This window comes from Berkeleyomyces rouxiae (assembly GCF_048999995.1).
Source record: "Berkeleyomyces rouxiae strain 22BRR77 chromosome Unknown BrBRR77_ptg000004l, whole genome shotgun sequence".
In the NCBI taxonomy this organism is placed as follows: Eukaryota; Fungi; Ascomycota; class Sordariomycetes; order Microascales; family Ceratocystidaceae; genus Berkeleyomyces; species Berkeleyomyces rouxiae.
Window position 1 is genome coordinate 101,368 of NW_027396494.1, and position 25,353 is coordinate 126,720.

Consider the following 25,353-nt stretch of genomic DNA (forward strand, 5'->3'; position numbering starts at 1 on the left):
ATATTTCTTGGTTATTTGGTTTTCTTGACGCCTGTCATCTGTTGTTGGGTTTTATATATCCCTCTGTACATTTGCATTTGATTCTATGATGCATTTCTAATTTCGTCAATTATTGCCTGAATATTGTCCTTATTCGATACTTATAGGTAGCTTCCTCTCGATTGAATGTTGTTATTTATACAGAGAGAGTAGGTAGTGAACTTTTTCTCCTCGACTATTCATCATCGTAGCCGTATTCTTCTTCTCCTCCATCCTCATCACCATAACCATAATCATCGTCGCCCACAGGACTTCCCGGCCCATTCTCCATGTCATAGCCATCGTCCGCATCATCCTCGCCCACGTCACCGGGGTCATTTTCATCGACAACACTGTCAGCATAACTCGTAGTCGGCCGAGTGTCTGCACCACCAGCTTCGCCATCCTCCTCGTCGATATCAAACAGACTTCGAATGGCGTCATAGTTGATTCTTTTGGATATGGCACGTTCCTTCATGACGCTAACAGCAGCATCGGCTGGGGTATCGGCTGGCTCAGCCTGGCCCTCTCCCATCCGAGGCCTCTTCTTGCGACGGCGCGTCTGCTTTGGCTTGTCAGCCGCCAGCTTGAGACGAAAGATTTTCTCTTGCTGGGTGCGCAGCCAGTCCTTGTTATTGTTTGACCAAATGGTTTCTCTGAGGAGGACTTCGTCCTCTGAGAGTAAACAGTTTGCGACCTCGGGATCATTGGCAAATTCATCCTCGCCGACCTCGGCGGCCATAGAAACCTCCTTTTTGGGCTGTTGGGAAAGAGCCCATTGGGAATGCTGCTCGGCGCGCTTTTGTGCAGTCTCAAAGGCTTCGGCGTGCTCAATGGTGTGAGGGTCGTTGAAGATTTCGGAAATTTGGGTTTCAAGCTCTTTCTCATCGGCTTCCCATTCCTGGTCAACAGGCATTTTCTGGCCCTGGGACTTGGGTGCGCGCTTGCGAGGCTTTCCATCCTTGGTAAGACCAAGACTGTCACCCTGAGAGGCGTCCTCTTCGTCCTCGCCCTCGCCTTCATCCTGTTCGGTGGTCTCGTTGCTTCTAGCTTTGGAACCTTGGGTGTCACTGCCTTGATCGCCATAACTACGCGCAAGATCTGACAGGGCAGTCTCGCTTTCAGGATCTGCTAGGGCCATGGTGTCGTCTTTACCGCTCCCTGTTGGGATCTGGGGGACAGCGAAACCATCTGAATCAACGCGAGGGGTTTCTGTCGACCCAGTGGGGGTAGGCCCGACAGTCATCGCCGGATCTATGGGAATGCCATCGGTGGTGGCCGGTAAAGAGCTACTTGAAGGGGGGGCGGGATTCGAAGAGACCACGGGCTCGGCGTAGGGATCATCGGTTATGCGTCGCTTGCGTTTTCTGCTCCTTTCCTTGAGTCTTTCTTGATACTCGGTCGTGTTCTTGTAGAACGAAGGCGGATCGTGTGATGACTCGAGAAGATCCTGTGATAAAAAGTCTTCAACAGTCATGTTACTTGATTCAGTAACCTTGAACTCCTCAAGCCGGTTCTGAATGGTATGGTTTGTAACCTTGACAATGTAAACGACTTCGCGGACAGTGCGACGGAAGTTGTTCATACGCGCAGCCATTAGTAAACAGGCTCCACAGATGCCAGATGGCCGACGTCCCATGACCATCCAGTCTCTACTCATGCGCCGGACAAGACGGACAGCATCCTCGGCCACCTTGGAAGTCATGTTCTGGAATTCAAGCTTGGTTGCAAAACGGTAGATGAGGTCTTCGGGGTAGACGGGATCAAAGCCTCCGTTGCAGATAGGGATGGCTTTATTGAAGGCTTTGAAGGTACGCCCCAGCTTGAAAACATTGATTTGTACCAAGTCGGCCAGATCTAGTAGCATGATCTTGCAGGGAGGCTCGTTACGGCAGGCAACATATAGACAGACGGCCGCCACACCGGCTAGAGAGCGACCCTGGATGAAGTTAGCATTGCTAGCAAGTTTGAAGGCCTGCACGGCCGAGTTGACCAACGACTCGCTCAAGTTCAGTTGTTGGGCAAAACCAACGATCAGCATCTTGGCGTCACGGATCGTCTTTTCGCGGTCTTCAGAAGAGCCGCCAACTCGTCGGAAGCTGGGGCCCAGACTCCGCACGCCTCCCTGGTCAGGACCGATGAAGCTACCCTGGACCATGGCAGCACCAGAAGAAGTTTCGCCAAACTGCACCTCGGACACAATATTGCTGTCATCGACGACACGACCGCAAGAGCGACAGATGCCGTCCACGACATCGGGCTTGGGGCAACTCTTGTTGGGGCACTGTGTGCGCCCGGAGCTGGAAATGGAGGGTTTGGCGGAGTTGGCGGCGGCAGCGGATTTCAGCGCATATCGGCGCTCATCATTCTCACGCATAGCTCTGACTAGATTCGGGCGTTGAATGGCACGCGGGCGGATGGCTTGGGCGGCGCCGGACGCTGGCGGCGCCCGTTTCATGGGCGTCAAGAATGACGACATGGCGATGGAGATGGATGACAGTGTAGTGTCAGCAGCGAGGGAGGCAAGACGAGAAAAAGGAGGAAAATAGCGAGGAGAAAAATGAAGTGGACGCTCGTGGAGCGTTGCCTCAGTTGCCGAGCAAGGTTTGCCTGTCGCTATCGGTTTTTTTTTAATATTTTCTTTAGGCCAAAAAGAAGGGAGACCAAACAAAGACAGGCGATGGTCGCTATGTGGCGCCAGAAAGTCCAACAGCGGGCAGTGAAGAAAATGCTGGAGAGAATAGTGATACTCAAGAGGCCGCGATAAAGTAGTCCAGCTCAAAAATGCAAAGCCGGGCGCTCGGGGTTCGAGTAAAAAAGGCTTCAGTGAAAACTGACGATGGTGATGGTGAAGGAAAAAAAATAAGGGAAAAAAAAACCGCTCCGGTCTGGCGAGGAGCTAGTGACGCCTTTTTCAGGGTTTCCGCAGAAATAATTCCATAGCCTAGTCAGCCGAAGGCTTTCCGTTTGCCCCTCTCTGCCAGGCAGGATGTGGGCTCGGTGGTTCTTGGAGTTCGATTGCCAGCTAGGGCTTTGGCCGCAAAATTTTCAAGCCAATCAGATAGTGCACGTGACTGTCACAGGACTAGGGTTTTGAGGGACTACATCCGGCGGGTATCGCTAGAGGTTAATCAAGAGGAACAACTATAACTATGATTGCTAGTACTAGTATTCGACGTCAGTAACAACTAGTAGTTCGCAATAACTTTTTTTTTTGTTATTCTTCACTATTTTACTATTTTTTATGTTTCATATTGTTTCCCCTGCCTCAAGCAGCCCTCTTACTCCAATCCCTTCGCCTGGACCACCTCCATCAAATCATCAATGTGGTTACACAACGCCACGAATAAGTCAAAGTACAATTTGCTGCCTCCCGCTTCCATGTCGGCCTGCATAGTGCCGCTACGCTTAAATGTATCGCGGCAGTGAATAATCAGCGCCAGATAGTGTGCCCGCAGCCGCGAGTCTGTATCCGCCGTGTTGGTGTAGGCGTACTGAGCCGACCGCAGTGTTGTGGCAACGTCAATGCCGGACTGCAAGCCCTGTTTGCGAAGTGCTAGTTTCTTCAAGCCCTCGAGGCCATAGAGATCGGCCGAGCAGTATATGGCTGTATCCCGCAAAAGAGTCTGGTTTTGACTGGTTAAATGGACCGTCGGCTCGACAGCTGAGGACGTTGATGACGCCGAGTGGCGCTTAGATTGGTTGCTGTGTCGCCGCATCTTGGGCGAGGCCGATACGAGGGGTACCGGCGACGAGTAAGGGTTTGTGTTTTGTGTCGCCTCGGACACGTCTGAATCTTCGAGCTCCCAAGAATCTGTGCTTTTGCGGTGGATCAGACGAGGATAGTAATCCTTCTTGTAGAGATACTCCAAGATGGCAGAAAAAACGGCAGGCTCCTCGTCTCGCAGGATAATCCGTTTGTTGGCAGACTCTGTTGCCTGGTTGCGGCAAGCGGCAGTGAAGAAGGTCGACTGACAAAGGACATCCTCGTGCGCAGCAAACACGCGGCCTTCACTCCCCACAACAATAGTTACGATAGGAGACGGAGACGGCGGTGGGGGGGTTGAATCCTCAGATTGGTTTCGGTGGCGCCGGCCAGTGGAGACATTTCGAGGAGGTATTGGAGGTGGTCTCTGTAACTTGGAAGTAGCCTTTTTTGTCGGGAATTTCAAGAATGGCTCCGAGGGCAATGCTTCCTTATCGTGAATCGCTCTAGGTTCGGCGTCTCGAGATCTTCCAAGACTAAATATGCTTCTCTTCGGCTTGACAGGCTTGGCTACACGGGCCTGGTCATGTGTCCGTGAGGCACGAGGCGTGCGTTTGAAGATGGACATGATGTTGGATAGTCGCCGGGAACGAGACACTGTGAAGGGAATGGGGTTCTTCAATGTGTCCAAGACCAAGAAAGACTGAGAAGAAAGGAGAAGTGAAATATGAAAGAAGTGACAGAGATAAACCCAAGCTCGCCTTGGACAAAGGGTGTCTCAAGATACACAGCTCAGGTAAAGGTGTGTGCAGCTTTCCGTGAAACTGAAGATGAAAAACTCTCCGATAAGTCCACAATATACGGCTTGGTAAATCAGCAGACAGTGAATTAATATATGATTCAAGCTGGTGCCTCAAAAGTCAGGTTGAATATAACGTATAAACGAAGTAGTTCAGTGCAGAAAAGAACAGAAGAAAATGGATCAAGCAAAAAAAGAACGTATGAAAACAAAAGTGAAATGAGAAAATATAAACTTGAGCAACAGAACGAACGGCAGTGCAAGAGGAAAAGTGAAAGTCGTCGCTCGTTAAAAGGGTTAAAAGGTTGAGTTGTCAATAACGAGTGCCTTTCAAAAGACAAACCTCAGAGTGCTGTCTAGACAGGAAAGCAGACTTCTTATACTAACTACTTCTAGAACACGCTCGTCTATCTTGCCATACCGATGCTTCCGAGATGGCCCATCTGGCATAACAGCTGCTTATCTCGTGACTCCTAACTTCAGCTCTACCAACATGTCTCTGCATCTCTCCTTTACCCGCCCATCGCCCAATCAAGATGGCTCTTTTCACGTAGTTAACGGTTAGTAGTAGAATGCATCCAGTTTATACAGGGCCGTCAAGGCCTTAAGCTCAAGACCCATGCGTTGTCTTCGGCACAGAGGCCTATGTGACAGGGGTAAAGCTTCGCCCTGTGCACTGTCCCGTCCTGCATCCGCGCCATATCCCTGCCAGCAGCCCCGCCCCGTATGAGAATGACTCTACTCTGTTTTTTGGAACCCCGCTCAATGTTCGCCCTGTCTTCCGTTATCTTTCCAGATCAGGGGCCAGTCAGCCCCATGCGATGCAAGGACGCGGTTTAGACAAACTGACGCACTTGTTCCTTAGGCGGCCCGTTCTCAAGCGTAAATCAACGACAGTTGAATGGAGAATGCAATATGCGGGGGGCTTCGACAGGCTTCCATTTCCAAGTAGCACTGCCAATAGCGGCCATGAGTGGTTTAGTAACTTGTGTTGTGGGCGTTTAATCAACTAATGCTTGCTCTCGTATTGTGAGCCTGTTGTCAAGGACCTAGTTACAGGGTCATGAGGACAACGGTTGGGCAGAAATAGGAGACATGCTCTTATCATTGACGGAGTAGAGCGCAAAAGAGGGGTTGAGAGTCATGGGGAAGAAGAAGCACTGCATGGTAATTTAGTAGAAACGAGGCGGTGAGCTTATCTCGATGAAGCAGAAGGTTCATGGCCCGCCAGGCTTGCTGTGCTTAGAGCCAGCTTCATTTCTATTTTGAGATTTCCGTGTTAGTTAGACCCTAGCTAGACCCTACAATAACAAGTGGAGGGTGTTCCCTCGGATATCCCGATGATTATCCGGCGCTTGCTACTCACTTGAGCGCTAATAACACAAGCGCTATCGATTTGGCGCGATGGCAAAATAGTGGGTCGCATCAGAAGCTCAGTCGTGTCCGGTTCAAGACCTCAAAGCACCACATCAATCACAAGCTTTTGCGAATCTCAGCCTTTGAGTAGATACTCTCCCCAGAGGTCCTTTTCCAGTTATTTCTTTTTTTTCCCTTATTGTAACTCTGACAATCACGCGAAACCATGCTCGGCGCTGTTGGAAACCCGCGCCAGGCGGCTAGCCAGGTGTTGACCTTTTGTATGATCCTGACGACAGCATTCATGGTACGCCACTTTTCGTCCTTGGCCCATGGCTTCCAAGTCGCAGTTTCTCGTGGTATTTTCGCGTCCTTTGGCTTACTAACTCCCTGTTCCTAGATGTGGAAGGGTCTGTCCGTGGTAGCCGACTCACCGTCGCCCATTGTTGTCGTTCTGTCTGGGTCCATGGAGCCGGCTTTCCAGCGTGGCGATCTGTTGTTTCTCTGGAACCGGAATATCATGTCTGAAACAGATGTAGGCGATATCGTTGTATACAACGTGGCAGACAAGCAGATTCCTATTGTGCACCGCATTGTGCGCAAGTTTGGTCATGGGTAAATCATCCACCTCTTTACTCATCCAGGCTTCACCTGAACCACTATTCAGCTTTGGGGGCGAACATTTTGCTAACATGGCCTCTCTCTTTCTGCAACAGTCCCGAAGCCAAAATACTTACCAAGGGCGACAACAACAACGGCGATGACACCGATCTGTACGCACGCGGCCAGGACTTCCTGGTTCGCAAGGACATCATTGGCAGTGTTTTTGGTTATATTCCCTTTGTGGGCTACGTGACCATCTTGCTCTCCGAGTATCCATGGCTGAAGACTGTCATGCTGGGCTTGATGGGCCTGGTTGCAGTAATACAACGCGAGTAGAGGTCTAGGGATTTTTCACTATATAGCAAAGTATAGAGCGACAGGCACGTTCAAGTCATTTGTCTTTTTTTGCGCTCGATCTATGTTTGCGACGAAACGTGCTTATAAGAACAAGTCATGGAGGGGTTGTAACCAGGGATACGGTGCTGTCTGGTGCCGAGGAGTAGAAGAAATCGGGCTACCCCTTGTGTCTATCCGAAAAAAAACATTCATCGGCAAACTCTCGCTATAAATCATGTCTGTTGCATAACTACCTTACTGATGTATTATTTGACCCTATCATTTGCGCTGGACTCGCAACCAACTTATTAGAAATACTCATCCTCGCGACGTTTAGCCACCAACTTGCGCATGCTCGGTTTCTTTATCTGTGTAACCGACTTGATACTCGGGCTTGGGCTTGCACTCCGTGATGACGAGATCGAGGTTCGACCTGAATCCACTGTGAGCTCAGCGCCAAACCGTAGCTTCTCAAGCCGCTTGCTCAAGCTGCCAACATCGCGCACAGTTGCCAGCGGCGCAAAGTCCTCGCGTTCTCCGAGCGGAGTGCGCTTGGTAGGGCTACGCTGCGCAAGCTCGCGCTTCATGACCGCAAGCTCACGTCGTAATCGCTCGTTTTCCTCTTCTAGGTTTTCGATGAGCACGTTTTCCTTGTCTTCCTGCTCCTCCAGCTCATCAAGCGCAAGACCCTTTTCAAGCAGCTCAATCTTGCGGTCGAGATGAGCCTCTCCACGCTCCTGCTCAAGTGCTAAGTTCGTCTTCCATCGCGCTAGTTCTAGCTCTAGGCGCGACTCGAAATCAGCCGCGCACTCTTCGCGGATAGCCTGCTCCTGCTCTAGCAATCTGTCTTCCATGGTGAGTAGATGCGCTTCAGCCTCCAGACGCGCCTGGGCCTCGGCTGCCACATCAACGCGCAGTGCATCAATTTCTTCCGACAATCGCGCTATTTCTAATGCAGCAAGTTCCATGGTCCCACGTTCGTCCATGTGCTGTGATTGGGTATGGTGTGCTGGACTTGGCGTCCGGAATGGCTTCTGTGGCGGGTGTAGCATGAGACGACGACTGTTCGATACTGGTGGCGCTGGTGGCGACATTAGAATCTCGCTAGGAGAAATAGACCGGACTGAAGCGGAGGAGGTAGTGTCGGCATTGGAGAAGATGGATGGAATACAAGGGACGGAGACCTCACGGGCCAAGGCACCGTAGCGCAGAATCTGTGAAGTGGCATTGAAGTCGCCGTAGGGATCGGCAGTAACTATCATGACGCCCTTTTGCGGGGGGCGCGTCATTGAGGTTGCATGTGACACTGTTGGGAATGAATTTGAGAACAAAAGCTCCGTCAGTTTGCACTGGCGGAATGGCACAATATTGGGCTTGTTGCTGGTTTGCATTTGCAGGCACTGCCCGAGGTACATCAAGCTTTCGTTGATCTTGCCCGCCTCGGCCAGTGTGGCACCTTGTGTCTTGGCATCACGCGCTCTCTCACTGCCGGCTAGATCAACGATGGTGAGTGTGCTTCCAGCCCAGGACGTCGACCGTCGGCCGATCTTTTGTTTCTTGATTTCCACTGTGAAGAAGCCATGGCTTCTGCTGCTGACACTATTGCTGCCAGTACCAGTAACACGCCGTTCATGTAAGCCAGCTTCTAGCACAAGTGTCGCTTCGTGATAGCTCGAGCACACGACTTTCTTCAGGCCAGCGACGACCTTGCGATCAGGGCTTGCCTCCGTGCTTTTGAAAAGTAGTGGACGTCGGCGTGCTTCTTTTCCGCTGGTGGGCTTGACAGGAGGAGAAAGCAAGTCGAATATGCGGTCGTTGTACACTTCGTACATGGATAGGACAACTGCATACGTGGCATTCTCGTCGGCAGCAATTGTGACCCAGGGACTAATGTCTGGCTTTGTAGGGAGATTGCTTGGTCGCGTGAGGAAGCGGCGGTTGGGGTTTGTGGTCGAGGTTTCGCCCTGGAGACTTGGCTTAGTAAACATTCGAGTGAGTTTTTGGGAGTGGTAGAGCGCAGGCAATGCTTGAACGATGCCACTGAGCTAGAGGCGTCGTGCTCTTGACCGGGCTTCGTGAATTTTGGCTGAAGAACCGTGAGGGTTTGACAGGTGGTTCAGCAGGTGACTAGCCATGCTGCCCAGGTGTTTCTTGCAGCCCGCCGCTTGGCACAGGCAAGGTGCCACGATTCCCTGTGATTGGAGAGGGATGTGAGCCTACAAATATTGGCGTTCCCGACCGTGAGCTGCTGCCGCGGGAAGAGCCTAAATCACCGTACGTGTGGTCGATAAACGTAGCAGCGGTAGTCACCAAGGCGTCGGAGGCATCTGCGGCTTGCAGCTCAGACTCGAGCGATGGGTTTTCGTAGGCATCCACAATTCGGGGGCCGATGGCGCGGAAGACGGCATCGAGGGAGAGCTGAGTCAGGCCACGCTGAGACTTGGACCCGAGGATTGTGTGTGACTAAGTCGGGAGTAAGATGTTAGCAGGAGTGAGGTGGATCAGGCGGTTGCTGGCCAGTTTGGACCGTGGCCAGCTTGCGTGGCCGTAATAACCATTTACAGCAGCGGCAAGCTACGGTCGGCAGTTGCCCTGCCACACAATCTCGTCATGTACTTGCCTTTCCTGAGCCTGTGACGCCGAGCGTCGCCACTAATGCATCGGTCCCTTCGCCGCCTTCGGGTGCCAGAACGCCCTCAATAAGCGGCAGGATCTGGGTATCCTGGAATACGTCCAGTTGTGTCGATGCTTCCTCAAAGACTTGCGTAAAGCCAAACTTCTCAATGGCTCTGCGCCGGTCGCCTGGCGGATCAATAGTGATGTGTGTCGGTAAAATGGTGTTTTCTTCGGGCTCTTCGACACTGAGAAAGCGGGTCGACCCGCTGGCCCGCGCAGAGGGGGGCCGCAGGCGCAGATAGACCTGGAAGAGGTTGGCCTGTTTGTCGGAAACCATCATGTCAAAAGGTGTGGACAAGATGCAGCAATGGTCGGCAAGGGGTGGTGACTGCTAGAGATTAAATACACCCGATCTGTTTGGTGAAGTTCAACTTTGATCAAGGGGAATATCTTTTGAATTGTCAGTACGTCATAAGTTGCGCCTTGAATTGACCTTTGTCGTTCGCGATAGTCAGTTAGGGTTGGGTTGATGGCGTGGAACGACGATGTCAAGTTGAAAAAATGTTAGACGAGGAACGCGGTTGAGCCTGGACCAAAGCAGGTACACGAACTTTTGTCTTCCCTTGCTTTGTTTTTGTCTAAGGGTCACACATATAGCGAAGGCATGGGGCAGCCGCACATGAAGAAAGCCGCTGTTGACTTGTTCTAGACTTTTCTTGCGTGGGGCCATGGTGTTGCCGAGCAACGGTACTTCGGGATCACGGACAGCTGCCGGCATCTGCCACCCGCCAATACCGCCTGTCAGAGTTTTACAAGGACAATATATGCTATGGGGCAGGCCATGATGCATACGTATGTACAAGTTTTGGCAGTACAACTTTCACCTGACGAAAATCTCCTCGTCCCATTTGTTGTTCTCAGCAATAGTGATGTCGCCTGCGCAGGTTAGAGGCGCTATGGATTCCCAAATTTAGACGCATTCGTCGGCATTCCCTAGAAGCCGCCATCCTCGGGTTGACTTTTCCTGCCCCCTGAGATTTGTCTATCCATGTGTGACGTCGTTCCGGCTAAACTCTGGTAGACTTCACACTTCTCATAACTTGTGAAATGGTCAGCGGCATTTTGGGATTTCTTCTTCTCAAGGGGTTCTTTGAGTGCAAATAGCAGGCGACCCTGCTGTAGTGGGAAACCCAACTTGGCACGGATTGTTGGATAAACTTGGGGAGTTGACCAACTAGTGAACCATACCAAGAATAGAGTTAGAAATCGCTCTCAAATCCCCCATCAGTTTCCTCCGTGGCGTCACGTTGGCCGCATTGGGCTCTATGAATGTTGCAGTGTCTGCTTGTTGGCCAATGCCATATGTTGACGGTTGGCGAATCCGCTATCCACGTTGCAGTGCTTGACTTGAGTGTTGGTGCCATGTGAAGTGCGCCGATTTGGGCAACTTAAACGGCACGGCATGTATTGTATCGTGAGCTACAGTAACTAGCAGATACATTTGGCGAGAAAGGCGAGCAAAACGAAACGAGACAAGCATGGAGAGAGAACATGCAGGTAGACGTGGTTAACCGGAAGAAGGGTGCTGTCCATGTAGTTAATATAGAATGCACATAGCTGCTGTACAAGTTCACAATTGAAAGCATACTCGGGCTTATCGTCAAACTGACATGCAATGTAACCGTAGTGGCTTGCGTCGGGTTGATTAGATTGGCACGGCTTCGTGCTTGTGGGTTGTTCGCTTTCATACATAGTTAACACATGCTTGTAATTCTCGGCAGACTAACAAGTAGCGGTCAGGATTTCTCAGCTTCACCACTATACTTGAAGGAGCCGAGAGTGAAGCGGCTTATGTATCAGGTTGGCACAGGGTTGATTAAGAGACTGCAGAAAAAACAGTGTACATCTGTGAGTATTAGGTCGTTCTAGTTAGTTACAACTGACTAGTTATCCTTACTTGGATGAAGTCAGCATTGCATACTAAACAGTCGTCTTAGGTCTTCGCTTAAGATTCAAGGCCCAACATCTCAAGCGCAAGCGCCGTACTTGACTGAAGCCGGAGTAGAAGCAGAAGGACAAGGTGAAAGGAAATTCTCTCCGACTGGGGCTGTGGCTTCTAGGATCATGAGCCGGGGCCCAGGCCAGAAATGTCGTCACTTCAACCTGACAGACGCTATAATTGGGGTTCGATGTCAGAAACGTTTGGACTGGAAATTTGAGCCCTTGACTATAGAGGAGTAGGTCAGGTGGATCAAGCGAGAAGCAGGAGTGAGGGGGGGGGAAGCGGCGGAAGAGGAGGCGCATAGAAGAGGCATACATAAACATTGTGGGTGCGGATGCACAGAGAAACCGAAACAAAAGAAAAAAAAAGATTGACAGGCAAGCCAACGGAGTAAAAGCGGTCTTGGACGGGGAACAAAGGGCAAAATGCAGGGAGTATGTATGTACATACATACATGTAAGCATAGAGGACGCATAGAGGATGGTATTGCAAGCAACTAGTTAATAACAACTACTTGTGTATGTACATAATTAACCGTCCATGACCGCATACAAACTCTGGTACTGGTACATGTAGCTACAGAATGTAACACACATACACCACAAACATATCAGCTACTCCTTTTTTCGTTCGCCGGATCTTTGGTCTCTGCAATCGGATAGTCATGGCTCATCGTGAGTATGTATCACCAGCAGTTACTTGCACAAAATAACTGTTGGTGGTTAAACAACAGCACAGGCACTCAAGCGTTGTGATTGGTTGTCTTCAGAAACAGGAAATCGGAATCGACAAGGCAGGCACTCGAGCCACAACATGATGCCCCACAAAAAAGTTTTTAAACCTTGCAAAAATGGGAAGCGAAGCTAACCATCCCAAAAACCGCATCTGCATGTAGCGAGCGTTTCTGGAGAGAAGAGAAACAGAAAATTCTTTTTTTTCATGTGTGTGCACTTCCACCGGTGGAAATGAGGCCGTATTGCACATTCTGAATGTCCTGAGGAATGCAACAAGATTACGAAAATGAAGCTTTCCGTAATGAATATACGTGCATTGTAGACTTGTACGCCCATCTGTACACTGAATTTGCAGTGGAGTATTAATTAGCGTTTGGGGCTCCTGTTGCCTACATGATTAGAGGTGGCAACTGCACCAATTCTGACTGCCGTCCACCATACCGCAATTGCTCTTTTCTGTCGCGCGGCTCAGTTCTCTTTTATTTGCGTGCTGACTCTCAGTACCGCTATTCTTTCTCTTCTCCCTTGCTCTTCTTTTTTTTTCTCATCTAAACACCCACAGCATCGCCAGATTTTATTTCAACCAACCGCCATCAAAAATTCCCTGCCGCCAATCTCAGAGCACGCAGCAATCTCTTCCTTCAAAACCCACCTTCACCACTATAATACTCATTTTTTATATCCCAATGTCACCCGTTGCTGCGCTGTAAATCGCCACTACGGGACATACCTAACCAAAGCCTTTCCTGACTTGGTATGTCCCGTAGTCCACCGACTTGACCGACAGCCTTGATCGCTCCATAGAAGACGTACAACTAAAGCGTCAAATTTATTGTTCTATTTTCTTTTCTCGGTTTCTTCTCGCTTGTTAGCTTGGATACTTTTTTCTTCCTCTTTTTTTTTGCGCCTCGCCAGCCAATTGAATCACCTCCTGCCCTCCTCTCTCCACCCCTCATAACCTCATTCATTCAAGGAACAGAAAAAAATCAAATCTCTTGCTCAACATACCACCTCTCCATTCAGCGACTTCATCAACCAAGCAACCGAACTACAATCTCGACAAACCGACCTTCGCAATACAATCACCACACATCAATCCTTTAACCCGTCTACCCACCGACCATATTTCATCACCAGAGCTTCTTCTTTTCCCCATCACTTGGAAAGGAAGAAAAAAACCTTCTCCCCTAAATCGATCTCTCTCCTGTTCACACCATGAAAACGATAACGCCGAAGAAGACCGTGGCTACGCCGAGGAAGACAATTGTTGGTCCCAGGAAAACCACCGGTCCTAGAAAAGCTCCCGTTGTACTGCCCCAAGCTGCCCGCAAAAATGTTGCCAGTAAAAACATGGCTCGTAAGCAGAACGTCAGCTTGACTGCCAGAAAACACACACACACACCAAGCAAGAATATCGTCAGAAAAAATCTGGCCTCGAAAAGCTCAATGCCATCTAAATCTACTAGCGGCAAAAACATGGCCTCCAAGTCCGCGAGTGTAGCTAGCAAAGGTGCTACCACAAGCAAAACCTCAAAACGGCCTGGCAAAGGCAAGAAGCGCAGACGAGAGGTAACCCCCGACGACTCCGATCTCAGTGATACGTCTGGATACTCTGCTCTTGAAGACGTCACAGATACCTCCGATGACGATGATGGCGAGGTTGAGATGGCCGAGGAAGAGCACTTGGCTGGCTTGGACAGTCATTCCGGTCCTTATCTTTCAACTGAGGACGACGACAACGACGACAACGACGACAACGACGACTTGGACATCAATGACCTTGATGATAATGACGATATTGCCATTGCCGACTCGGAAGACAACGAAGAAGACGTTGATGAAGAAGATGAAGGCCACGACAACGAAGTTGATGTGGACAAAGACGTCGATCAGGACGAGCTTGAACTAGAGGTTGAAGATGACAATGAGTCTGTTGATGGGGACATTGATGAGACTAGCAGCTGGGCCGGTGTATCTGAAGATGAACTTCTTGCCACTGGCATAGGCTCCACTCAAGAGTCTTCACAAGTTCGTAAAGTACGATTCGATGTTCCCTCCAGCGACTCTGAGTCTACAGACACCGACGAGGAGGACCATGGTAACTTCTTTCCTGATCTTTTCATTCCTCAGCGCAGTCTTGATCCCAACTTCAGGCGCGAGATTGAAAATGATAGCGATGCTTCATGCTCTTCCGGCTCCTTCTGGGATTTTAATGCTCCCTACGAGACAGGCGTACAGCAACAATCAACTAGTGATATCCAGCTCCAGGAGCCCGCTTTCGTTTTTGAGACCGCGATTGATATTCCTGGCACCATGGCAGATACCCTAGAGTCTTCAGACCAACATTCTTCCACTATAGGACTCATGTCGTTTACTCATCAACAAGTGGAGGATGCTTCAGTTGCTGTAGCTGTTGCCACGATGGACTTTGACTTTCCTGAAAATGAGCATCTTGATGGCTATGAATGTAAGTTGGGAAAAGTCACGTTTCCTTTTAATATCCTTTACCCAACCGGCCTGTTAACAACTTTGCCCTTGCAGCTGATGGAGACACCACTGAAGAAGATGAACCCGAGCCTATTGTTCGTCGAAAGATTCGACAGGAAACCCCTGAAGCTCCACGCACTGACTCCGAGACGGATCGGTCTGTCAAAACGCGCAGAGGACATCCACGCGCAGCTTCATTCAACTTGGATAAGTCTGATGAAAAGCCGATCGTGGTTGCAAATCCTCTTTCCCGCAAAATGATGATCTTTACTCCGGACAACCGCAGACGTCAAATGAATATTTCACCCGAGCAGTTTGATGTTGGTGATATGGGCGATTTCAATTTCTTCACCTCCGTTTCCGATGCTTCACCAGCCGGCAACATGCAGGGAGATTTATTGAATAGCACCTTCTTCTCTTCTCCTGCAGTTTTCCCATCACTTCAAGGAAACATGCGATACGAGCCCTTCCTGGATCCACTCTTTGAGACACACGAGGAAGAGTTTGATTCGGACGTCATTGGTGACGAGGAAGAGGGTGAAAAGTCTTTGAATTTAGAAGACTTTTTAGCCTTCGAAGATGAATCAGAGGCCGAAAACACTGAGCTTCAAGGCTTGGATGCTTTTGGTGAAACAAGCCTCTCTATGCTTGAAAATCCCACTGCCCAACAAACGGATAACAATGTTCTACATCATCTGACACCTTTGACTGTCGGCTCCTTCCGCCGCAATCAAATTGACAAACAACTACTCTTCAGCTCACAAGCCTCTCAGGATTCACTTTCTTTCAGTGGTCCCTATCATAGCATGGCCCTCAAGGGCATAAAATCTGGGCGCTTTGAGGCGGCAGGTGGCGTCCCCCTGACACCCATTCGGCGGCGCAAGCCTTCGCAGGACTTCACCACCAGTCCGCTTGACACTGTTTCCGCTAAGCGGAAAGCAAGTAGTGAGATTACGTCTCTAGGGCACAAGAGACAACGTAGCATCTCCGATGTTGCGCCTACGGGTATCAATGTTTAGGAACTTCAGCCCAGTCTATTTGGATCTCTAGCATCAAAGCAAGATGTGATTCCCTCTAGTACCATTGATGAAAAAACCTCCATTAGGTCAGACCTAAAGCTTAAGCTTGAGCTTGAGATTGAGTTGGAACTTGGGTTCTAATTGTACTCTTTCTCTGGTGCTACATTGTATCACTAAGCCTAAGCTCATCGTAATCAGGCCTTGATATTTGTGCGGTATCCACGGGCCCCGGTATAACATCGCCCGCCAAGCTTTTTCCTCCTTCTTATATGACGTCGGGGACGGTGTGTTCTCTTATCAAAGCACATTCCTGGCCCCGAAATGCATTGTAGAAAGCTACACTGCATACTGCAAAACATAAACCTCCTGGGGTTGATTTCTTTTCTTCTGAAATCTTACACTCTGTTGCCAGATGTGTGGTACAGCACCTTTCACTCATCCATGTTCTCACATTCCTTTCTTTCGTCCTGAGCTCTCCATGATCCGCACATTTTGCCTCGCCAATACCTTCCCGCCTCCTGTCTTTGTTTAATCACTTTCAGCCTTTCTTTTTGCAAGGACTTCTTTTCAACGAGTTCACACTTTCTGTGAAGTCAAAAACACTCCCAACCTTTTTCTTATTTCCTTTAACTCTTCAATCATCCTGATTGCCAAACTGGCTCAAAGAGAAGCCACAGTAGACTCGATAGCTTTGCTATTGATTTTGTTTATGATAGTCTAGCGATTCCCGACGGATAGACATCGTGGGTATTGTTTCTTGTTGCAGGCCTTCCTTTTTTTCCTTTTTTTCTTTCTAGTCCCGGCGGTGTTGCGGGCCAAACTTGTTTGTCAGCCATTCTTGACGTCAGGCGACTCTCGGATGAGCGTAGTAGTTCTGGATTAATTAAAAGTTACTTCTTCCTACCAGCTTCTCCTGTAAAGACTAGATATGAGTTGTGCTGTACGCTTATATATGTGTCGTCCCGCGCTTTGATAATTGCATCCAATCACTTAGGGTATTGTGCTTGCAGTGAGTGATGCTGGGTTGTACGATCCAGGCATGGTCGTACAAAAACGACTGTCCTGTAGTCCCAGAAAAAGAACCATTGTGCTGAGTCAGCGCCGGTTTTTATCTTATCTTATCTTATCCAGGCCCCGCCAAAAAAATTCGAGAGACCAAACAACGAGATGAATGTCGGCACAGCCAAGCTTCGAAAATGCATTCAACCAACACATATACGACCATTTCCGCCATCTTGTCTGAGCGCGATTCCATTCACGGGGAAATATTCATACAGTCCTAGTGCGACCTTTTTTCTCTTCCTCGGCAGTTTCGCTTTCCCTTTCCATTTCCCTAGCCTACGCGCCGCTTTCTGCGTGTATCTTCACAATGGCCCGTCGCAGATCCAAGAAGAGAACCCACGTCAAGCCCGAGTTGGCCTTTTCCAAGGACAACAAGCCAGGCGATGGCGCGACAATCAAGGCCCCAAAAAACATGGTCATCCGCATTGGCGCCAGTGAGGTCGGCTCCAGCATCAGTCAACTCGTAACCGACGTGCGACGGGTAATGGAGCCGAACACGGCGACGCGACTCAAAGAACGCCGCGCTAACCGCCTGAGAGACTATTTGACCATGTGTGGCCCGCTGGGTGTCACACACCTGATGCTCTTTTCCCGCAGCGACGCTGGCAATACCAACATGCGTGTCTGCGTGACACCGCGTGGTCCGACTCTCAACTTCAGGGTCGAGCGGTACTCGTTGGCCAAAGATGTGCAGAAATCGCAAAGACACCCCCTCGGCGGTGGTAGCGAGTATTCTGCACCTCCTCTGGTAAGCAAAGAATTGCATCCTCTCATTGTCTTTTTTGTTTCCTCGCATTTTGTGCAATTCTTCATGGCGGCTTGGCACGGACTTGCTAACCAATCGATGTATAGCTGGTCATGAACAACTTCTCGACCGCCAAGGACCATGAGCAGAAGATTCCCAAACACCTCGAGTCCTTGACAACTACCGTTTTCCAGTCGCTCTTCCCTCCTATCAACCCTCAAACAACGCCCCTCAAGACTATCCGCCGTGTGCTATTGCTCAACCGCGAAGCGTCAGAGGAAGACGATGATGCATTCACGCTTAATTTTCGCCATTATGCCATCGTTACTAAGACGGCCGGTCTTTCGCGGCCGCTGCGCCGTCTGCGTCGTGCCGAGAAGATTCTCTCGTCCAAGAACCGCAAGGGTGGATTGCCTAACCTGGGCAAGCTAAACGACATTTCCGACTTTATGATTGGTGGCGACAACGGTGAGGGCTACGTCTCAGACTATACATCTGGTAGCGAGGTTGAAACAGACGCCGAGGTAGAGATACTAGACAATGCGCCGCGCAAGGTCTCACTTCGTGCGCGCCGCGCAGCCGCTGAGGCGGCAGCGGGTGATGACGAAGATGAAGACGCGGCCGAGGCGGGGCAGGTTGAGAAGCGCGCGGTCAAGCTAGTAGAGCTCGGTCCGCGGTTGCGCCTGCGATTGACCAAGGTGGAAGAGGGTGTCTGCGGTGGGCGGGTGCTGTGGCACGAGTACATCGAAAAAAGCAAGGAGGAGACAGACGCGCTTGAGGACAAGTGGGAGAAGAAGCGGGCGGCCAAGGAGGAGCGCAAGAAGGCTCAGCGCGAAAACATGGAGAAGAAGAAGAAGCAATCCAAGGCTGGCAAGGGCGCAACAGCGGGTGAGGATGAAGAGAGCGAGGCGGATGACGACGAGATCAATTACTCGGACATGGACTTGGATGAGTACGAGCAGTTCAAGGGGAACGGAGAGGATGAGGATGAGGACGACGAGATGTGGGAGGATGAGGAGTAAATAGGGTTTGTTCAAGTACTATACTGGCGATGAGGGCATAGACAGAGCGGAATCAATTTTTGATGCATCTACAAGCGTACAAGTAGTTAGTATACATTGGTAGATGTCGAGAAACCCTAAACCTTTAGTTACACCAAGCTAGCATCTATCCATGTAGGGAGTGTGAAATGTGTCAAACTGTAAGGGTAGCAGACCAAAGTTCAACGCCACAACGCCACAATATACGATTACAGCTCAAGATCTAAGTAAGTCACAAACAAAATCGGGTGAACGTCTTGGATCGTCCTACGGACGCCATGTGAATATCATGTGGTAATATGCACATAATATATATTGAGGGTTAAGTTCTACAAAGCGTTGCTCTGATCTCCAATTTCCCTATCCCATGTGGCGCAAGGCTCCACATGGGAGTATAGTTGTTCCGGCAGCGCCCCACATAGTCGGGCGGTTACTCTTTCGGGCAGAATATACTATGACAGTGAACGCTACGTCATGGTTCGGCATGTGAGCGTCATGATAACGGCATTTGGTATAATATCAAGTTAGATGGACGCATCCCGTGGAAATATGAGCCTCTCTCTATCGACCTACATGGCCTCCCGGTTAAATACATCTTCCTAGACATTTATGTTCAGGAGGAAAACTCGACCGCAAAAAAAGCTCCGCCAAACGGACAAATAACGAACGAACCGGACAACCTGTATCTTTGGAAGTTTACAACAGGCATCTGCAAAGACATACTTCTAGCATCTCGGCAAGAAGCGTTCAATTGACCATGAAAATATCGACGGCCAAAGTTGAAAACGACGAATACGACAAACAAACCCAAGCAATCAGAGCAGTCCGTGCCTGGCTAAACCAACAACTGAGCCCCTCTATGATTATTTACGTATAGCAACCTTCCCTCCTATAACCCTCGGGGGGTACCTTTGAGGTCGGCCCCTTCCCCTCGAGTCTTTGCTGAGGGTTTTCCAAGGTCAGCACCATGACTCCGATGCTGCTGCCATTCTTATGAGTTTTTAGAACCCGAGTCCGCATTTACACCACTTTGAGGGCTTTCCTCGTCGTCGATTCACCCCTCTCCTACTCGCTCCCGACCCATGATCGTCGACCCCTCACCGCCTTAACCCACACCATCTCGGGACTTTCCCCCTTGATAACTCACGACTGTCCTTTGGAAGTTCGACAGTTCCTTTCTAGCTTGCCTGTCTTTGTTGACTAGGAGCTTTATGATTCTGGAAAAATCGTGGCCTCGCTACGGGGCTTCACGGCATGTGGTAGCCCTTGTAAAACCGCAATGAGTGTGTTCATCGAACACCGCCCGGGGGAGATATGGTCTGCGGGACTAGTGAAGAAGGTTCCTCGGAACTTTCTGAGGATTGATGTGACAAGGAATGTTAGGTTTTCGAGTTTTTCCTGGCTGAGTATCCAAAGGGCACCCTTTGTTAAAGTGCTTCCGAATGGCGCTCTGTTATTGCCAACATCATGTATATAGTACTCCCGTTTAGTATCAGCTCCACTATAGTCCTCATGTTCTGCGTTGGAATCTGGCCCACAGCATGGTATCACCCGATGATAACAAGGCTGCGGACCCCCAGGATTCTAAAAAGAATCATCATCATCATCATGTAGTTACACACAAAAAACACGAGACTTGATAGGGGTGCATGACTTCTTGCGAAATAATCTTAACGTTACACAAGCCACTTTGACGCCGGTCGCGGCTAGAAAGTACACAGAAGCCATGGAATCAATTGGCTTCTCCTACAATCACCGCAGCCCCAAAGCCCAGAGGACCTGTGACTTCTGTGCTGGAAGATAATCTGCTCCCAAATGCTGGCATGTCAACAAATCAACACGACCAGCATCCTGGAAGCCAAATTCCGCCGTGGTACAACGCATAAACGCTGCCAGATGCATCCCCTACTCCGTTGTCAGCCGCACATTCCAGAAAGTGATGAAGAATGGAGGTTTCCACAACGAAAAGCGGGACGGAAGCTCCAAAGCCACAACACAAGACCCAGCAGACTACTTCCAAAGCTTTAACACCCCTGCGCCAGAAAAGGCCAAAGAAACACTGACAGCAGCGTCCGCCGGGGTACTAGAGCCTAGAAATATGCAAGGTTGTCCGGTCGACATGGTCATAGAGACTCCGATGACCGACACTGCAATGTGGGAAACCTTAGTCTCATCTGTTTGTAAGACACGGACAGTCGGCCCCAATAACCCTGAGCATCTAGGCTCAGAGCTTTGTTCTGTTGGCTGGCTTACATGCGGCGCAGGTAACCTCCGACACGGGGCATAGTTGTTCCGACAGCGCCCCATTATTTTCGGCAACTACCTTTTTGGACAGAATATGCTTCGACAAGATGTGCAACCTCATTTTCTAGCGGTAGCTAACTAATAGTTGGTGAATTAACTACTCACTGTTAGTGAGCTAGATTAACTTTGGAGCTTCTCGGACCAATTAATCAAGAAACTCACCACGCTGCAAAGCGTCCTTTTCCGTTCTCTAAATCTTGGAAGATACCTGCTGCTTTCCCGGCCATCAATTTGATCTTGAATGTTGAACCTCCGTTTCTTGAAAATGCTGTCAAGTAATGAAGTGATATTGGACTAAGAAAGTGGATGATCAAAACTAAGAACGCAAAACCTACGGATTCCGCTCGGGCCAGCCACTGGTGCTTGATTGCACACGCAGTTTACTGCCGGCCAAAAAAAGCCCAGGGAGCTAACATGCCCTGGGGTCGTGCCTAGACGGAAAGCCTATTATTCTAGAAGAAGACGGCTTCCTTCACCCTTAGAAAAATATATTTCTTGCCACCGGTTGTGATCAATTAGAGGGCTTAAATGCTCCGGGAGGCCAAGACCAAGTCCGTCTCCGGATCCGTAAAAAACCAAGTCGAGCTCTACTAAGACCACGACAGACTCGTCTAAAATAAAATTATGTTGCTGGCCACTCAGAATTGTGCTGGCTTCCTACTGTTCACTAAAAGAAAAGCGGGATATCAATCAAATTTATCCTTGAGCATTGGTACTCTGCGGCCTGAGGAGAGGAGAGAGGGTTAGAATACAGGCTGGCCGATTCCGTATGGAGAAACCCCAAAAATAAATTGAATTAAAGTCTGGAGATCACGGATCTGGAATTTTAGGTCCGTCTAAGGCCGCTCCTAACTTTTCGGTGTTTAGGACTAGTAGAAGTGACACTTAAATGGCAATGAGTCTCGGAGTGTGGGAGTGTTAATTGATCCCTCCCCTTGTAGTTAGTTATGTTTTTTTCATAGGTATTAGCTACCACACGCCAAAAGTCAATTCACGTCTGGCACTAAGTTCCAACTTTCACGGGATACAACCAACTCCAACATGTCAAAGAACAAGAATAGTTAGGCGGAAAATAATGAGCGACACGCATAGTTATCTGTTCCAATACCGACTTTGTCTGTACACAGTTACATACATGTCATTCAAGGCATTGCCGTCAATGTGCTGTGCCGCATGGCCCATGTCACCGACGATTAGAAAGCTGACAGGAGGACAGGTGCTGTCACGCTTTATGACCCTGTTCTGATTAGAAATCATTTGGGTCGGAAAAACGGAGGCAAAAGAAGCAAAAGACCCCTTCTAGAAGCTAACACCCAGATGTACACCACAAGCTTCCGTTTGGCTCGAGGTGCGGGGCATCTAATAAATAAGTCCGAAGACTCGGGAATGCACGTGCGGTTTTCTCACCTTGAGACATGTTCTCGCTTTCTTAAAGGGCAGTAACCGTTGCATAACAGTCTTCTGTCCGTTGATACATACCTGTGGCTAGCATCTGGTTCTCGAGTCTTTGCGCGGCCCTGGCTCTGCCAACTAGTATACTAGTCCTAGCAGACGCATGATCACCGACCCGTACTTGGAGAACTTTTACGTGTGTATTTACGGCCATGGATACTGGTACTACCGGTACGCAAAACTTGGCGTGGAACAACGATGCGGCTGTGGGTATTTGGGTATTTATTCATCATGTTCTCCCCACTTGGCTACTGATTGTGAGTATGTTTGCATGTTCCGAGCAACTGAAAGTTCATCTAAGGCTCCTTGCGTCCTCATAGTGCTCGCATCTTATAATACATAGTGTGTCATTTACACCGTTAACACCTCGGGATATCTCCTTTGCCACCCTCACTTCTTCTCTCCAGTCCCCTTTCGAAGCTTGTTCTCTCCATCTACCCACCTCCTTTTGTCCACTGGCAGCATGCGTTTCACTTTGGCTACCGCCCTTGCCGCCGCCGTCACCGCTATTCGGGCTGCTCCCTCTGCCAGTAACGCCGATGGAGCTATCCACAAGGTGATGGTAAACTCGGATGGCTTTGAACCCTCCAATGTCAATGCTGCTGTGGGTGACTTTGTTGAGTTCCACTTTGCCGAAGGCCACAACTCGGTAGTGCAGAGCTCCTACGACAAGCCCTGCCAGGACCTAAGCAATGGGTTTTCCTCGGCTACCTTTATTGTGGACGTTAAACATGTCGAGGGTACTCACGTCTTCGTAGTGCCCGTCACCAGCACGGATTCTGTTTGGTTCTACAACGGCGCCTGGAATCAGTGCTACAAATATGGTGCCGTTGGCGTCATCAACCAAGTTCCCGACGGCATCCAAAACGTCAAGGATTTATCATCCAAAGCTCGCCGAGTCAAGAATACGAGCAATCCTCATATTGTTCATGGGGGTGTTATCAAGGCCAACCCTAATATCCGTCCTGAATGGAACAACATTTAAGACTATACCAGTACAAGTTATCAGTCATTGCGACCAACCAGTTGCAAGTACCTATCCCAAACTATAGTACTATACGGATGTTTGTACTACATTCACGGTCGTTTCTGTGAGAGAGATATGGAGAGTTACGAGGTATTTTGACTTCGAGAATCCCCCTATCTCTTGAATGCCAACACTCAATGTATAGGCGCAATCAAGATTGGATGCTTCACCTACGTTGACTTAATACTTCCTTTTCTCGCGTTAGACATAGATAGACACTATATTAGACTACCTAAACTCGAATACATTTTCTCTATTCTTTCCATGTTTCCATCTTGGCTCTGCTAGTGCTTGCTACTGTCTCTGCCTCATCTTGGCAACACATTTCGATCATGTAATGGGGTCAACAAACCACGAGAATCTACAAATAACTGCCGCTTTTGCTAATACCATGTGCTTTCCCTGACCCCCACTCGTCTTTCCCTCTTATGAGGCACAACCCATACTTGCTTCTGCCTTTGCAACTATCTTACAGAAATAACCAAACGCAATGAAACATACACACCTCTCCAGGTAACTATGTATCTATATACATACATGCTATATGTACACCTCGTAGGTGGACGAACGGAGGACGAAATTTGTCATAGTAAGAGGCTAAGAAATGGGCTCATATCTGGAATCGATAGACCTGCAAACTCTCCTCAAAAGTCCGGATCTTTTACGCATAGACATCACCGAGGTATCTGCGGACCGATGCGTATAATTTCTATAATGATTCCTAGAAGCATATCTGCATAGGCACAACAGTGCATCCCCTATCGTTAGTTGCCCGGCTGTTAGCAGATACATGAAGTCTTGGGCTAGGACATACTAAAATCAATAAAGTAATAACTAAAGAGCAGAGCAGATGACGGATCGTCTGTCTGATTAGTATAAGACCAGCAACCTCGCTAGCACTGAGATTTGGTTTTAAGGTCCTATCACTTCCACATCATTCACATCTACCATACTTTCCATACTTCAAAAGTCTCATTAGTTACTTCAAACACACGCTTGCTTCTTGACCATCCGCTAGCATGCAATTCACTTTTGTCACTCTCCTTGCTGCCACTGTTGCACTGGCTGCTCCTTCAAAAACCACAGGCGACCGCCCTTCATTAGTTACTAGATCAGAGACTACACATACCGTTGTTGTCGATCAGAATGGCTTCTCACCTAGCTCCGTCAACCCCACCAAAGGTGATGCTATCCTGTTCCATTTCTCTGAGGGCTTCCATTCTGTGATTGAGTCCACTTATTCTGAGCCCTGCGAGCCTCTGCAAGGTGGATTCGCCTCTGGGGAGTTTATTACTGCTATGGGTGATGGAAGAAACAAGAAAGGCTTCGTCATCGATGTTTTCAACACAGACCCTGTGTGGTTCTACAATGGCTCTCAGGGCCAATGCCACAAGTTTGGCGCTGTTGGCGTCTCCTTTTCCCCTGACACCAATACTCACAACTGGGAGGACTTCCGCGCGAGAGCCTTGGAAAAGAAACGTACCACCAACGTCAAAAAACAGACCGGTGGATACGTCGTTATCGTCTAAAGGATGAATCGTTTCCCCCCCTCCATGCTGCTTAGAGCATTTCCCGACGAGCATCTTGGGACAAGACGTTAGAAGATTTTGTTAGCAGAGAATATAAGGGTGAATAATACAGCACTGGCAACGCGGGTTTACATTATTGTTACGAAAGGCTACGGTTACAAGCCTACACTGCCATGTAGCCACAGGTTTTATTTCTGCGATCTTTTACTTTCCCAGTCAGGAATACAAGCTGCTGAAAATGTCTGACGTAAAGGTTCCTGAATTGAGATATTGTGTTGAGCATCGGGTTTTATAATAGTCATAATTAGATAGTCAATACTGGTATTTTGATGTGGGTATCCGCTGATAGCTGGTAGTTTGGATTTGACAATGTAAGTCTGGTCATGACCCACTGAATAGACAAGAGTTGCAGAGGCTGGATGAGTTCCAAGGCCTCAAACAAATTCAACTCTAGACAAGGCGAAACCATACACCAAATTTCCAAGTTGCATATGTATGTACATAGACGCCAGACTTCA

The 25,353-nt window shown here is 49.2% G+C and overlaps 8 protein-coding genes across 8 annotated transcripts; 5 read left to right on the plus strand and 3 right to left on the minus strand.

The window, feature by feature from the left end:
* Positions 1 to 214: 214 nt before the first annotated feature.
* BROUX77_004216 (uncharacterized protein) lies at positions 215 to 2,497 on the minus strand (the record flags this gene model as incomplete). The annotated part of the gene is made up of 1 exon (XM_073748954.1): positions 215 to 2,497. The coding sequence occupies one exon, from the start codon at positions 2,495 to 2,497 to the stop codon at positions 215 to 217; it is 2,283 nt and encodes a 760-aa protein (XP_073604673.1).
* Positions 2,498 to 3,299: 802 nt separating this feature from the next.
* Positions 3,300 to 4,352, minus strand: BROUX77_004217 (uncharacterized protein; the record flags this gene model as incomplete). The annotated part of the gene is made up of 1 exon (XM_073748955.1): positions 3,300 to 4,352. One exon carries the CDS (start codon positions 4,350 to 4,352, stop codon positions 3,300 to 3,302), a length of 1,053 nt encoding a protein of 350 aa, XP_073604674.1.
* A 1,753-nt stretch (positions 4,353 to 6,105) lies between these two features.
* Positions 6,106 to 6,818, plus strand: BROUX77_004218 (uncharacterized protein; the record flags this gene model as incomplete). The annotated part of the gene is made up of 3 exons (XM_073748957.1): positions 6,106 to 6,186; positions 6,280 to 6,494; positions 6,596 to 6,818. The coding sequence occupies 3 exons, from the start codon at positions 6,106 to 6,108 to the stop codon at positions 6,816 to 6,818; spliced, it is 519 nt and encodes a 172-aa protein (XP_073604675.1).
* A 308-nt stretch (positions 6,819 to 7,126) lies between these two features.
* On the minus strand, positions 7,127 to 9,771 carry BROUX77_004219 (uncharacterized protein; the record flags this gene model as incomplete). The annotated part of the gene is made up of 3 exons (XM_073748958.1): positions 7,127 to 8,782; positions 9,039 to 9,281; positions 9,457 to 9,771. 3 exons carry the CDS (start codon positions 9,769 to 9,771, stop codon positions 7,127 to 7,129), a joined length of 2,214 nt encoding a protein of 737 aa, XP_073604676.1.
* A 3,614-nt stretch (positions 9,772 to 13,385) lies between these two features.
* BROUX77_004220 (uncharacterized protein) lies at positions 13,386 to 15,676 on the plus strand (the record flags this gene model as incomplete). The annotated part of the gene is made up of 2 exons (XM_073748959.1): positions 13,386 to 14,637; positions 14,712 to 15,676. The coding sequence occupies 2 exons, from the start codon at positions 13,386 to 13,388 to the stop codon at positions 15,674 to 15,676; spliced, it is 2,217 nt and encodes a 738-aa protein (XP_073604677.1).
* A 1,369-nt stretch (positions 15,677 to 17,045) lies between these two features.
* Positions 17,046 to 18,505, plus strand: BROUX77_004221 (uncharacterized protein; the record flags this gene model as incomplete). The annotated part of the gene is made up of 2 exons (XM_073748960.1): positions 17,046 to 17,486; positions 17,591 to 18,505. 2 exons carry the CDS (start codon positions 17,046 to 17,048, stop codon positions 18,503 to 18,505), a joined length of 1,356 nt encoding a protein of 451 aa, XP_073604678.1.
* A 4,237-nt stretch (positions 18,506 to 22,742) lies between these two features.
* BROUX77_004222 (uncharacterized protein) lies at positions 22,743 to 23,264 on the plus strand (the record flags this gene model as incomplete). Its single annotated transcript, XM_073748961.1, has 1 exon — positions 22,743 to 23,264. The coding sequence occupies one exon, from the start codon at positions 22,743 to 22,745 to the stop codon at positions 23,262 to 23,264; it is 522 nt and encodes a 173-aa protein (XP_073604679.1).
* A 1,061-nt stretch (positions 23,265 to 24,325) lies between these two features.
* BROUX77_004223 (uncharacterized protein) lies at positions 24,326 to 24,835 on the plus strand (the record flags this gene model as incomplete). Its single annotated transcript, XM_073748962.1, has 1 exon — positions 24,326 to 24,835. The coding sequence occupies one exon, from the start codon at positions 24,326 to 24,328 to the stop codon at positions 24,833 to 24,835; it is 510 nt and encodes a 169-aa protein (XP_073604680.1).
* Between the last annotated feature and the right edge of the window lie 518 nt (positions 24,836 to 25,353).